The 13,977-nt window shown below is 49.9% G+C and overlaps 1 protein-coding gene across 2 annotated transcripts in view; it reads left to right on the top strand.

Moving 5' to 3' along the window:
- The window catches only part of WDTC1 (WD and tetratricopeptide repeats 1), a 43,158-nt gene extending 38,992 nt beyond the window's left edge, over positions 1 to 4,166 (top strand). For both annotated transcript variants that reach the window (XM_039511609.1, XM_039511608.1), the window contains exon 17: positions 895 to 4,166. In XM_039511609.1, the coding sequence (XP_039367543.1) occupies positions 895 to 1,092 (198 nt within the window). In that variant the 3' untranslated portion in view covers positions 1,093 to 4,166. The remainder of the gene's footprint in view (positions 1 to 894) is intronic.
- The last annotated feature ends 9,811 nt before the right edge of the window (positions 4,167 to 13,977 follow it).

Genomic DNA, 13,977 nt, shown 5'->3' with positions numbered 1-13,977 from the left:
GGGCAAATTACGGACCGCGAGCCACATCTGGCCTGCGGGCCATCCTGCCCAGCCCCTGAGCTCCCAGCTGGCCTCCCGGCTGTCCTCCCCGCAGCCTCAGCTTGCTGTGCTGGCAGCGTGGCATCCTGGCTGGCTCTGGGGCTGGGCGCGGTGCAGGGGCAGATTTACAAGTGAACACAGGGTGCCCTGGCAAAGGCCCCCAACAACAGGGGACCCAGGGCCGGGCACTGGCAACTCAACACTGGCTGCACTGAAATCATATGCAGGCGGGCGGTGCAGATGGCGGCGGAGGACTCAGGGGAGCACTGGGAGGCCACGCGGCCAGAGAGAAGCAGCCCTTTGAATCTCTGGCCTGCTCCTGTTGAGTCCTCCGCCCATGTTTGTGGGGCCACATTCGGGAAAGATGGATAAGGGGGTAGGGTCCTGGAAGGGGTGGTCAGGGGTGGGGGTGGATGGAGGGGGTTGGTTGGGGACAAGGAGCAGAGGGGTTGGATGGGTTTGGAGGTTCTTAAGGGGGCAGTCAGGGGGCAGGAAGTGGGAGGGGGTGGATAAGGGGTGGGGGGCAGGCTGTTTGGGAGGGGGCACAGTCTTCCCTACCTGGCCCTCCATACTGTTTTAAAGTTTGCCCACCCCTGGACTAGAGGATGCCTAGTAGCATCATGCTATTAAGCTTGTAATGTGAACATTCACCCATTAGGGAGTGGGCCAGCCTGCGAGTCTGTGGTGTCGTATGACATGACTTTCACCCAGTCTTCAGTCCAGAAAACCTGAGCTTAAGGCTCCAGAAGGGAGCAGTAGAGATGATGCGTCCCTCTCTGGTCAGCAAAAAATCACAGTTCTAGTGCCACCTCGTGCGACCGCCCTCCCAAAGCTGTCTCCTTTTCTTGTTTGCAGAGTGAAACCCTCAATGGGCGTGTGGTGGAAGACATGGAAGGCGCTTCCCAAGCTAACCAGAGACGAATGAACGCAGACCCCCTGGAGGTGATGTTGCTGAACATGGGCTACCGTATCACAGGACTGACCAGTGGAGGGGCCGGAGGCTCGGATGATGAAGACAGCTCAGAGGGGCAAGTCCAGTGCCGGCCCAGCTAAAGCAGAACGGCTTGTCCTTCCTGTAACTGTTGTGTTGAAGGGGAACCTGGTTTCCTTGGTTCTAAACTTTCTCTGACTGCACTGTTTCACACTATGCACAGAGTAGGACAAGCTGGCAGGGGCAGGAGCGGCCTTCTCATTAGACCATCGCCACCACCTCTCCCCCTCCTCCTCGTCACACTACTGAGCAGCATGGCAATGCAGTCTGGGTTTTGCCTTTAGTGGAATTTAGTCCTTGCAGGGATTTTGAGTTGTCTGTGAGCAGTATAAACTGGTGACCTTCTCCAGCGTGAGCGGGAGGAAGGGGCGTTGGCTACATTCATGCATTTGCAGAGGATTCTTAATGTCCCAAATAAAATGTAAATCTAGGGCAGGGACTATGGAATGACTTTACTGCAGCGATCTTGGTCTCTGAAGCTTGGCTTAGCTGCTCTACTGCCGGCCCTGGTCTGGGACTGTTGGTCATAATAGAAAATCTCTCTGGCCCACTGAACATCTCACTAGCGTTCATCTGGTCTCCATCTCTTACCGTATGGCCCTTGAAAGGGGCTGTGTTTGTGTTTAAAAATGGGTGGTGGCCAATCCTTGTCTCTGGGTATCTACCTTAGTTGATGAGTAAAAGGAGACATTAAGTACATGCAATTGGGGGTGGGGGGGGGGGGGAGAAACTGCCTTCCCAGCTTTAATATCCATTATTTTCCTCTGTATGGCATGTGAACCAGTAGAGTCAAGATGCAGTAATGGGAGAAGACTTGGCCTGGGGTATGAGGCTTGGATGACTAATGTGGGCAGAGCTACCAAGGAAAGTGGCTAATAGCACTCTTCCAAAGCTTCCGTCTCCTTCACCCAAAATACTTTTTAGATCTATTTACCTTCTCCTTTCCTAGCACCCACGCCCTGGTGTTGGGAATGCTGCTGCCACACACTATGGCATCTGGAGTTTGAGCTTCTAGAAGGTGAAATTTTAGTGCCGTCAATTACTCAGAATCTCCACTCCTGGCCTCAGCTGAGGTGATGTCTCCCTGCCTCATCACCGTGGTGACCTCCCTCTTGTGCAACAAGTAGAGGAGTACTGTGGGTTAGTGATCCTCTCAGGAGCCATCCTTGCTTTCCCTACTTTTCCCTTGCTAACTGCCCGCAAAGCCAGGACTGGTGCTTCATATCTTTAGAACATAGCACTGTATTTCCACTCTTTTTTTCCCAGGTAATTTTCAGCCCTGTGTCCCCTCTTGCACTTGCCAAACAGTAAATGTCCAATTGATCTTACACGACTGTGCTATAGCCTAAGTAGAACTGTTTTTTATGACTATCAACTAAAACCAAAGAGCCCCTGGAGATCTTACTGCTTTCTTACACTCTTTACCTTTTGCTGCTGAGGATCTAAATATGCTGACATTGGTCCCAGGAGTGTGGGGGTTGTGTGTATGGGCATGCTGCCTTAGGGCTGTTTCCCCACATGGCGGAATCCCTGGTCTTCCTGTACCTGTTATGGAAGGGTGAGTGGCCCATCCTTCCTTCTCTGGCGGCTGTGTGCTGCCACACATTGAAGGGAGGATTGGCTGGGTGTTGGCTGATCAGTGTGACTGGCTTCCCTCCCACCACCACAGCCCGCTCTACCTGCTGTACAACAAGGGTGAGGCAAGTATGATCTAAAGAGGTCTGTGGTGTGTCCTAGGGCCTGCTCCCTTTGTAGTACAGGATCTACACTGCAGTGTTCAGCAGACCCCTAGCAAGCAATGCTGAACCTTCCACCTGCTGCAATCGGGGTGGAGCTAGCTGGGCCCATATGGTCTCTGCTGGCTGCACCTCTGCCTCTAAAACACAAAGGCAGCCAATGTCTGCTCCATCTTACCCAGGTGAGGCTCAGCCCTCATGTGCTTTGGGTCACTTGGAGGTGCACCTTGTGAAGAGAGAGTGCTCCTGTGCTCTTCAGAGCCTCCGGGGACTAGGACAGGTGGTATTCATAGTCCAAGCAAATGTAACCTCAGATCTTCTTCCCTCCAGACAAGACTTTCCTGGGACAGGCCATCTCTTGTGGGGGGGAGGGGGTGCTTATGCCTTTCCCATTCTTGCCTGGTTAACCTTTTAATATACCACCAATGTGATACATGCAACTCTTCACACAGTTGTGCCCATTTAGTTGTGTACAGGCTACTCCCTGCAGCAGTGTGCCAGAATTCCCAAGTGCTCGGTGTTTAAAATCCATTGGCAGCAGAAAATGGCTCAGTTGTTTTGGGGTTTTTTTTTTTTGTTTTTTGTTTTTTTTTTAAAGTGGCCTGGAGTTTTTTGCCTAAGGCTTTCTAATAGACACACCTTTCTTTCTCCTCCCTCTCCTTAAACTTTGCAAGCTTTTTCTGGAATCTCTTTTTAACTCTCAAATCTACTGAGACTAGAGACTCTGAAAAGAACAGAACCATAAGCTCTCCTGGGGTTTCTCTTTCCATTCAGCTTATGCCATGGCAGCTGTTTTTCTGCGTGCCAGCGTAGCTCTCCTACCTGCCAGCTGCAGTGTGAAAGCTACAAGACTTCCTGCCTCTGCAGTGGATAGCTTCCTTTTTTTTTTTTTTAATGGCTGCTTTTGATTAAAAAGAAGGAAATAATAGTGGGGTTGTAGGGAGGAGTCCCTCTGGCTACCCCCTCATTTTGGACAGATTCTGTCTGCTTTACCGCTTGTTAATGAGAAATTCCATATTTATTGGTGAAGGAAAAACAGACTGGGGAAGAGATGTTGCTTTATTTACCCCTGCTGTTTTCTTCTACCCTTCCCCTTGAAAAGAAGCTCCTCCATTTTTTTGGTTAACTCTTTCTAACCGAGGCTAGGCAGAGATTACGCCTTTATTTTTGTATTTTAGCAGTGGGGAATCTCCTTAGAGCCTCTAAGATTCCTTTGGATGTTGCAAAGACAACTGCTCATAGCTTTTAAATATGAAAGAGGACAGTTTCCCAACCTCTGCCCCTGCAGTTGTAGAGATAAAACACAAGCCTTACTGTCCTCATTAACAGGAGCAGAATATTTCTGTTTCTCTGGTCCCTGGAAGAGAAAGGGTTAAGCAATTAAACAGTTCTTTGTTCTAGTTCTCTTTGGTGTCATTTGTTCAGGGCATTGTGTTGTCCCTGTCCCCCGCCCCTTTCCACCATTGACTGTGCTTGGCTGGGTTGGGGAAAGAAGCAGATGATTGGAGGGATGACTATTAAATACACTTCTTCTTGGGGTGCGCAGGCTTCTGCAAGCTCAATGTGGGTGGGCGGGTGGGGGTCTATAAAGAAGCTCTTCTAAGATGACCTCCTGGTAGTGACTATTTTCCTAGTCCTCCATAGATGTAGGCACTGACTTTAACTGACCCAGTAGTGGGGGAAGGGCTGTTTCTCTCATGCAGAGGCAGGGATGCGTCTGACTTTGGGAACAGAAGCCTCCTGCCTACACTTATCTCCAGAAGTTCTGTTAAAAATATCTTGGCTGGGGTTTGGACTAGATGGGCTGCCCAGGGCTTTTAGTGGAGGAGACCAAGTGGCCTGCCGGTGCGATTGCCTTGTGTAAGGATGTGTGATTAGTTTACTTGTCTCTTTAGAAGAGAGATCTCCAGGGAGAGGGGAGCTCACATGCTCCATGGCCACTGGGGCTTGTGCATAATTCAAGGATGGGTGGGAGGTCCCTACTGTGGGGCCACGGAAAGAAGACTGTGAAGGAACTGAGCTGTTACTTCCACCTGGGGAGGAAATGGAACTCTTCCTGTTAGTAAAATAGTCCCTCTTAAGCATGGAACTCTTCTTAAATGGCCACCTCTGTCTGAAGGAAAAAGCACTGCACAGCACAACTGACCTAGGTGTTACGGGTCACCTGCCTGATTCCTTCTACTGCACCTGAGCTGCCTTTGCTTTCTGGCAAGGGAAGCACCCTCTAAAAGCACATGTGCCACCTTGAGAAATATTTGTACCTAGTGCATTAATGCTGGGTACAGTGTCAGAAATGTGCCCTCTCCAGAGAACATTGCAAAGTTGTTTCTCTCAGAATGCGTGTGAGACATTCTCCTACCCCCTTATCTACTATGGAAGCACTAAATAATGGAGTTGGCCCTATTACCAAAAGGAGAAACAACAGCGTGTTCCAGCTAACTCAGTGGAGTCCATTAAAACTCTCTCAGGGGAGCTCACCTAGTTAAACCTGCTGTTCTCAGCACTGCCTTGCAGCCTCCACCTCAGTGCAGCGTGGCTGAGAATGACAATGCCGGCTGAGCTTTGTGAACAGCCCTAAGCAGAGGCCTTGCCAGCGATCTCTTGACACCTTAAGGGCCCACTAGTTTCATGCTGAATCCCCATGCTTATGTTCTGAGCAATCTGAAATGTCAGCCTCGTAATATCCACCTCTGCTATGATAAAGCCCTGATCGCTCAGTTGCATTCTGAGTGGCAGCAGCAATCCTGTTTGTTATGGATGAAAACTGTCCTGCTGCCTTCCACCGGTTACCCAGCAACTGGCTTATACAGGAAAGCCACTTCATCTCCTCTTTACTACTACGGTAGCAATCCTGTCCTGCTTACTTTCCTGGGGAACGTCCTAGGAATGCAGCATGTAGATGGTCTCCAGGGTTGGAGAGTGCCGTCCTTCACCAGCAGACTTCTGAATCACCGACTAATGTGAGGGGCTTCTTCCTATGTACGTCTTGGTTTACAAGCCATAAATGGTCCTGTATGGTTTAATAATTCAAACCATTTTGATATTGCTGAGGACAAGAAGAGTCTGTCACAAAGCTTTTTCCTACCACGCTCCTACAGGAAAATATCTGACTGCTTATGTCAAAGTGTGTGAGCAAATCTACAGCTTTCTGGGGTTTGGTATCCGTGACTTTCTACCAGAGTTGTGGGTGTTCAGTTCTTTGCGGCATCCGGTGCTTGGGTTGTTCAGAGACCTCAACCCTGGTGTGAAATAGCTGTCCAACAAACTTTCATCTTTTTCCTTTCACATCTTTTACCTGTTATTAAAAGATACACCTCTTTTGTACTACTCTTAATTAGAAGTTCTTAGAGGGTCTGGTTTCCCAGCTGGCTAACCAGTTGAACCTATCAGAAACATGCTGTTACTCAACCACCAGTCTCTACTCAATGTGGGGTTATTAAAATAACTTGAAGCTCGAGCTCTGGCAACCTGCTATTAGACAAAAAATCCCTCCCATTTATCTTCAGAGTAGCACTGCTCAGTCAATGCTGCTTTCTCCCCAGCTGTATAAAAGGGTAGTTTGCAATGAGGAGGGAACCAAGTGTTTACTGACTGACCTGCACAGGAAATACCCTGTGTGTTTCTGAATCAGTCACAAAGGTGTATGCAGGCCTTGCTATGTCACCTCCTCTGGCAGAGTGTCTTCAGAGGTGAAAGTAACTCGGACAGGAGGCTTCTGGCCTACAGTTGTTCCAGCTGATCACAGCAGCAGATGCTCTCTATCAACTATCCCCTTATTGGTGTGTTTTAATAATTGCATCAGCTCTTGGACTGAATTTGTGAGCAAAGAGGAGGTGGTAAAGAGGGAAGGGGATGCTAGAGGTCAGACTAGTTGGATGAAAGGTTAGGTTGTGTATCTTGAAATGCTGAAGAGGTAAATTCAGGCCCCCTGTAAGCCCATGGAAGGGAAAAGTGATGAACAACTCTTCTGCCGAATTCAGCCATGAACAAAAGTAACCCCCCACCTGAGAAATGGTGATGCCTCATTGTTTGATTTACATTACAATCCAGCAGTTTAGCACTGTGGGGAACAAGCCTGCAGTGACCCCTGGTCACTGGTCTAAGGTGTCTCTCTCATCTCTAACAGGAGGTGGGAAGAAGTACTGGAAGCACACTACAAAGAAAGCTGCTTTCTGATGAGGGAAACATCTCTTCTGAAAGTAATGCTCCTACCCTAGTTCCCTCAGGAGTAGGACAGGCCTGGCTTACTGGCACGGGAAAGAAGGCTGCCTCTGGACCACACTGGCGCCAGCCAAGAGTGGGGAAGAGCCCTTTTGTGGGCTCTTCAGTATGTATTTGTGTCTGCTGAAATCCAGTGGTGGCTGTGAATGTGAGAGTTGTATGAGCCCATATCTGGCTTCCTGGGATTTGCTCCTCCATCATGGCTCCAGTGGAAACACAGCTCTTTTCACACTTGCTACCCCTAGAAGCTGCCACATGGATTGGTGAGCACCAACTTCAGGAAGGGGAAGGTGCAGCTCTGAAATGGCACTGATCCAGAGATGCCTCATTGTTAAAGGATGGGATGAGGGAGCAGCCTGGGTTTTTGTTATTTGCTGCTTGATATCAGCGCAGCGCGAAAGAAGAATCTGACATTTCTGTTCATGCTTAGAGGCTGTCAGATTGCAGAAGGCACAGGCCCCCTAAAATAAATAAATAAATAAATCCACCCACTCTAGCTTTTCAGGGGGAAGGGAAGTATTTTTCAAGTGTCCTCTGTCAGATTTTGCCTAATTGACATTCCAAACCATCTCCCCAGCCTCTTGCCCACGGCATCAGCTGCCCCTATGTGGCTGCTGCTTCATTTGTCAACGTCTCTGCCTTTTTTTTGCTGAGTGGTTTGTTTCTGGCAGCTTCTATAATGCATCAGCTGTCACAACAGGCAGGGCTCAAGAGAAGGCTGCTTAATGAACAGGAGCTGGCTGCATGCCTGCTTCTTTCAAGCCTCTGGTATGAACATCTTAGCCCGTGCTTGAAAGGAAGTAAGCAAGGGCTGCAATTGATTTCCTTGCAGCCCGGGTCCCGTCTATTAAGAAATGCCACCTGCTTGGATGAATCCAATCTGATGCACTCCTGGGGCTCTTCCTTCCCAAAATGGACGGGCCTGATGTGTTCCTTTCTCTGAAAGGTCTTTGAGCCCCTGGTGAGCGATGAGCCTGCCATCAAGTGTGTAAAGATCACTTCCATGAGTGAACCCTAGCTTAGGAGGCAGCAGAACATGAGACCGGGGTCATTGGTGGTAAACCCCCCAGCATAAGAACAAAGGTGGGAGTGGGGCGGGGAAATGTAATAGGATATGGTGCTGCTATCACAATGCTGCTTGTGTATGACTGGTGTTCCGTCCATATAGTGATGCATAGAGCATGCTGGCAGCTCTCTTGTGTCTCAAACTATTTTCCCCATCCTAATTTTATGCAAGGAAGAATTCCTTGTGGCTTCTTTTTCCAACTGCAACCACTTGAGGCTGCTGACCATTCCTGTCCTGTGCAGATTCGGGGGAGAGGAATGACAACAATGAAAGCTTGACCTGTCTACCAATTGTCACTAGGCAAGACTTGATATCTCTGCAGCTGTCCCCTCCCTCCACTTCAAATGGATGGATTTCTACCTGCGGGGGGGCCTTCCTGTAGAGTCTAAAAAGGAAATGTGAGCTGCTGGTGTAGGTTATTTCCTGTGCATGTAGAAAGGGTGGGGGCGGAATTAAGGGGACTCTCTAGTAGAAACATGTATCTCTGGGTTAGTTCAAATCCTGCCCTAGGACAATCGCGTTCCTACTGTTCTCTGACTGCTTGACCCACACCACTGCAAGTGAGGGCTGGGTGTTGGCATGCTCAGCAGGGAGCCAAAGGCCCAGACTGTCTGAGGACCAAACTCCCTATTGCTAGACGTGGTCCTGCCACTGTTCCCCATTCCCACTGAAGGCGGGACAAGAAGTATTGGGTTTAAGGTGCAGCAAGGGAGATTTAGGTTAGCTATTAGGAAAAAACATTCTAACTAAGGATAGTTAAGTACTGGCATAGGCTTCCAAGGGCCGTTGTTAAAAACCTCCAGGGAGGGGGATTCTACAACAGCTTGGACAAACTCCTGCTAGGGATGCTCTTGGGCCTGGCCTCAGCCCAGGGGGCTGGACTTGATGAATTCTCAAAGTCCTTTCAGCCCTATGTTTCTGTGAGTCTGTGACACTGCAAGGGAAGCGTAGCCTGTTGATGCCACCGTGGCCGCTCCTGTTCTGTGCCTAAAGAGAGAGCCTGGCCCTCCGTACTGTGCAGCTGGCAGCCTCGATCAACACTAACAACTTAAATAAGAACAAAGCAAATAACCAACCTATTGATTAATATGAAATGGGCATTCTAGCTCATGTGGGCAGTGGTGCCAGAGCAGAGGACAACTTGCAAATCTTAACAGCGTCCCCTCATGCTCTTGCGAAGTGCTGCAGCCAACGACCATTCATCCTTTAACTGTCTGGAACAAAGCAAAGTCTTTTCATCAGACACTCAAGCGTTTTGTGTTTTATCATCTGCTCTAGATGTGAAAATACAAACTTCCTGAAACAAGCTTGGCCTTGCTTGCTGGGAGGGGAGATTGATTGGGGCAGGAACACTCTGCCTTTGCTTTTTCTTCATGAGGTTTGGTAATGGAACATCTCAACATTTACCTCCAGGTTACTAGATTGAAGCCTGGCATGGAAAAAGGGTGTTACAATCTGAAGGCTTCTCTGTGGTCTGGGAAATAGAGTGATGGGTGTTGACCCAGTTCATACTAGATCAGTCTCCACATCAAAAATGCCATCGGGCCAGTTGGGTTCCTTATGGGATACATTAGTAGAGCTGTCCGGGAGTGAATGAGCTGGATAGACTGAGTTTAGCTCTCTTACCTACGGGTAGTTGTTCTAAGGCAGTGGTCCCCAACCTTTTCTGGGTGGTGGGCGCCGGATGATGAGTCACCAAGGACTGTGGCCGGCAGACAAGTGTCCGCCGAAATGCTGCCGAGAAGCGGCAACATCAAGAAGTGTTGCCGCTGAAATGTTGCCGAAAATCAGTGGCATTTCGGCAGTGACGCCGCTTTTCGGCGGCATTTCGGCAGATGCTTGTCCGCCGGCCAGTACGCGGGTGCACATAGATGCCCCGGTGGGTGCCATGGCACGCGCGGACACCGCATTGGGGACCACTGTTCTAAGGCAGTGTCTAGTCCAGCATTCAAGGTAGGATGTTAGCTAATGTGCCAACTACCGTGTTCTAACAGTTCAGTGTAGGTAAGGCAATGACACGCTAAGCTGGTTGAGTTGCACCCTAGGCTCCAGTGGACTGGTTAGCACAAAATGTACAGTTGTCTGCACTAGACTTTCAGAATGTGTTAGCTGACATCTTCCCACATCACATCTTTAAATCTTAGTCAAGGCAAACCCTTAATTAAATCTGATGGAGAATGGGGGAAGCTTGCAGTGCCGGTCTTTATACTGCATGTGCCCTGTGGCTAGAGGATCTCAGTTACCAAGGTTTTCAAACTGGAACCTTTCACCAGCCTGAAATGCATTAAAACATATAAACAACCCTCCCTCCCCTACGGTATTTTCTCTGGCTACTTCTCTCCTAAAAAATCTCTAGTTAATGCAGTTAACTTTAAGGCGGGAGGGTCCCACTAATTCAGTTTAACAGTAAGACGTGTAGGCCACAGCAGAAACAGAGGCATGAAGCTGAAATGGGAAAATCAGCTATAAAGGACAAGATGATCTCCTACTTGAGAATGAGCCCCATGGTCTATGAATTTATACCCTGCTAGCTATTGGGACTAACACTCTCAACCTCTCTTAATAACAAACTGCATCCCCCAAACCAGCCCTTTTATTAATGCAATGCTTTGGATTGCACTGCAACCTCTTGGTGCATTAAAGAGACCTTGTGCAGAATGAAGCCAGACATATAGGCACAGGAACTAATCCAAGACTTTTACTAGCGGAGCTCCACCAGCTGGCTTCTAACTCTGCAACACTTCAAACATTACTCATTGCTCCCACATGCTGTGGCAGGGTGCTGGTATTACAGCTACCTTCTAACCTTGAAGGGAAATAGTCACAGATCTTGGTGTAAGGAGGAACCAAGGACTTCTAGAAGCATAATAGGGATACATAGAGGAGTGTGCTGTATGTAACGCTCATCCAGGTAGTTCATCAGCTTTTAGTAGGACCTAGGATCAAGTGTCCTGCTTTCAGGATACAGTGAGCCAACGAGAGTGGTTTGGACAAGATAATTAACCCATTTTCTGGCAAGTACAGCACATTATCCCTCCGTATCCTGCTGAGAACGTTGTGGGGGTGGAACTCGGGAATAAACAAATTTCTTCTTCAGCTTCCTCATGTAGTTGAATTCAACTTCCTAATAAAGCAGTTATTTTTCTAATTTGATTCTGGATTTGTAACTACTGCTCCAAACACAGCACCAATCCCTGCCGTACCTCACAGGAACGTGTCTGAAACTTGCTTAGTTAATATTTATAAAATGCTTTAGGATCCTTGGCTCAGATTCACAATGGAAGGGCCAGGGATGTGTTATTTCTTCCCACTATTATTCTTGTATTTTACCTGATTTTCTGTTCTCTTCTTGATTGATGGTTACCGAGTTCCCTCCTCCCTCAGGTGTGCTGCTGCTGTTCCTATACTTCCTCCCATCTGTCCTAATTTATTTTAACTTTTGTACCCAGTATAAATGTCCTCAAGTTTGCCTTACAGATTCCCAGCCAGGACCTTGGAACAGCAAAGAAAAGACCCAGCTAAAATTCCCAGGGTTTACACTGAACCTAGTGCGTGCAAAAGAGGGTTAGGTCTGCTGGAGTTTAGCCAGTGCTGCTGAGTGATACTGACCTGATCAGTAAAGGTTATGGACATCCATCACTGTCAAGTCTCATTGCCTTGATTTAAGGGTCTCCCAGCTACTGAGAACACAACACCCTATTTTGGGGGCACTTTCTAGGAATAAAAAGCACTATTGTGGTAGTGGCATTTAAAAAAAAAACAAAAACACCAAATCTCCTCGTGCAACAATGGATGAATAAATTCTCAGCATGTCCCAGGAAGGAAGGATTCTGAAACCTTGCAAAGAGAAGGCAAAGCAGAGAAATCTGTCATTCCTGCAGCGGGGACAGCTTGTACCGGCTCCAAACTGGGAGTGCTCCAGCCAGCTCCCTGGGCCTGTCACAATGCAGATGAAACATCAGTGATGCAGACTTTCTACCAGGAGAAAGAAAGAGACGATCCCTCAGGGGAAGCTCTAATGAACGATACATAGCTATTCCTGCTGCTTCAGTTTGGCATCATTAGACACAAGCTGTTGTAGGTAGCGCTTTGTTAAGAAATGAAGAAATTCCCCTTTTTGGACATCCAGCCAGGGACTTTGATGTAACTCCCAATTCGTATGAATTTGTAGCATTTCCTTTCCACAAGAAATCTAGCCTGTATAAATCAGCACTTAAATCAGTCAAAGAAATACTGCACCACATCATAGGTGTAGGGGAATGATTTGCTTTTAAGGCTCTGGTTTTTTTGAGGATGGGCTCAGTGCACAAGCTGCTACCCCTTTAATGACACACAATCCTTACGGCTGTTTTTTCATTATTTATTCTAGACTCTCCACAGAGCTGGGGTGAAGAGAGGTCTGGGAAATAGCAAAGTTCCTGCCCTTTGAAAGGCAGGTCTGGTTCAGCACAGCTAGAGAAGGACCTGGTCACAAAACTCATATTTAAATCTGAACTGGTAGAGAGTCTAGGGAACAATTGGAGCTGGAGTTTTGGCTCAGGCTCATTGTGTGGCTGGTTCGTATAAAGATCTCATCACACCCAGCAGTGGAAACGTGACAATGAAAAGATGCAAGATTCGATGAGGACGCGGGTGAGACGCCACTAGCAGGCACCAGCTCATGGGCTGACATCACCTAGAAGAGGTGGCCTGCGAGGAGCTTGAATCAGCACCCTAGACACCTCTGTGGACGAGTCTTGCTCTGGAGGTTGCAAACCATCAATCTCTTGCTGTAGGAGGGGCTGGAGGGAAACGCAAGGGCCTGACCCACATCCTCAAAGGGGTTTAGGCAGGAAGTAGGCCCAGATCTTCAAAGGTATGTAGATGACACAGTGCTCCCCCACCCCAATGTGGGGGAAATCTGCAGCCCCATGTGCACCTTGGGGCCCAGCTCCAGTTCCGTGGCAGGGCCCTATTGGGGGGCTGGGGGTAGGAGATACTTGGGGCTGGGGGTGTGTGTATGGGGAGCTACAGGCAGGGTGCCTTTATGGGGGGGCAGTGCTGGGGAGTATATGGGAGGCTAGGGGCAGGGTAGCTTTATGGGGGCAGTGTATGGGAGGCTAGGGGCAGGGTGGCTTGGGGTGTATGGGAAGCTAGGGGCCGGGTGGCGGGACAGAGCGGGGGGGGCAGGTTTGGGGGTGTATGGGAGGCCAGAGGAAGGGTGGCGGTGTGGGCGGGCAGGGATGAGGGAGTGTATGGGAGGCTGGGGCAGGGTGGCTTTGGGTGGGGTGGGGTGGGGCCGGGGGTGTATGGGAGGCAGGGTTGGGGGTGTATGGGAGACTAGGGGCAGGGTGGGGTTGAGAGGCTGGGACAGGGTGGTTTGGGGGTGTATGGGGGCAGTGCCGGGGGGGGGGGTTTATGGGCGGCGGGGGCAGGGTGGCTTTGGGCGGGGTGGAGGATGTATGGGAGGCTGGGGGCAGGGAGCGGGGCCAGGGGTGTATGGGGGCAGGGTGGCTTTGGGCGGGGTGGGGATGTATGGGAGGCTGGGGCAGGGTGGTTTGGGGCGGGGTATGGGGGTGTATGGGAGGCTGGGGCAGGGTGGGGGTGTATGGGAGACTAGGGGCAGGGTGGTTTGGGGAGCGGGGTAAGGGGGTGTATGGGAGGCTAGGGGCAGGGTGGTTTGGGGGTATGGGGGCGGGGTGGCTTTGGGCAGGGTGGGGATGTATGGGAGGCTGGGGCAGGGTGGTTTGGGAGCGGGGTATGGGGGGGTGTATGGGAGGCTGGGGCGGGGTGGGGGGGTGTATGGGAGGCTAGGGGCAGGGTGGTTTGGGGGCAGGGTGGCTTTGGGCGGGGTTGGGGGGTATATGGGAGGCTGGGGCGGGGTGGCTCGGTGGCTTTGGGCGGGGTGGGGGCGAGGGGCCGGTACACGAACCCAAAGGCAGCAG

The sequence above is a fragment of the Mauremys reevesii genome, linkage group 23, assembly GCF_016161935.1.
Source record: "Mauremys reevesii isolate NIE-2019 linkage group 23, ASM1616193v1, whole genome shotgun sequence".
Lineage (NCBI taxonomy): Eukaryota > Metazoa > Chordata > Testudines > Geoemydidae > Mauremys > Mauremys reevesii.
The sequence above is the reverse complement of the archived record's forward strand: the minus strand, read 5'-3'. Positions and strand labels throughout refer to the sequence as shown.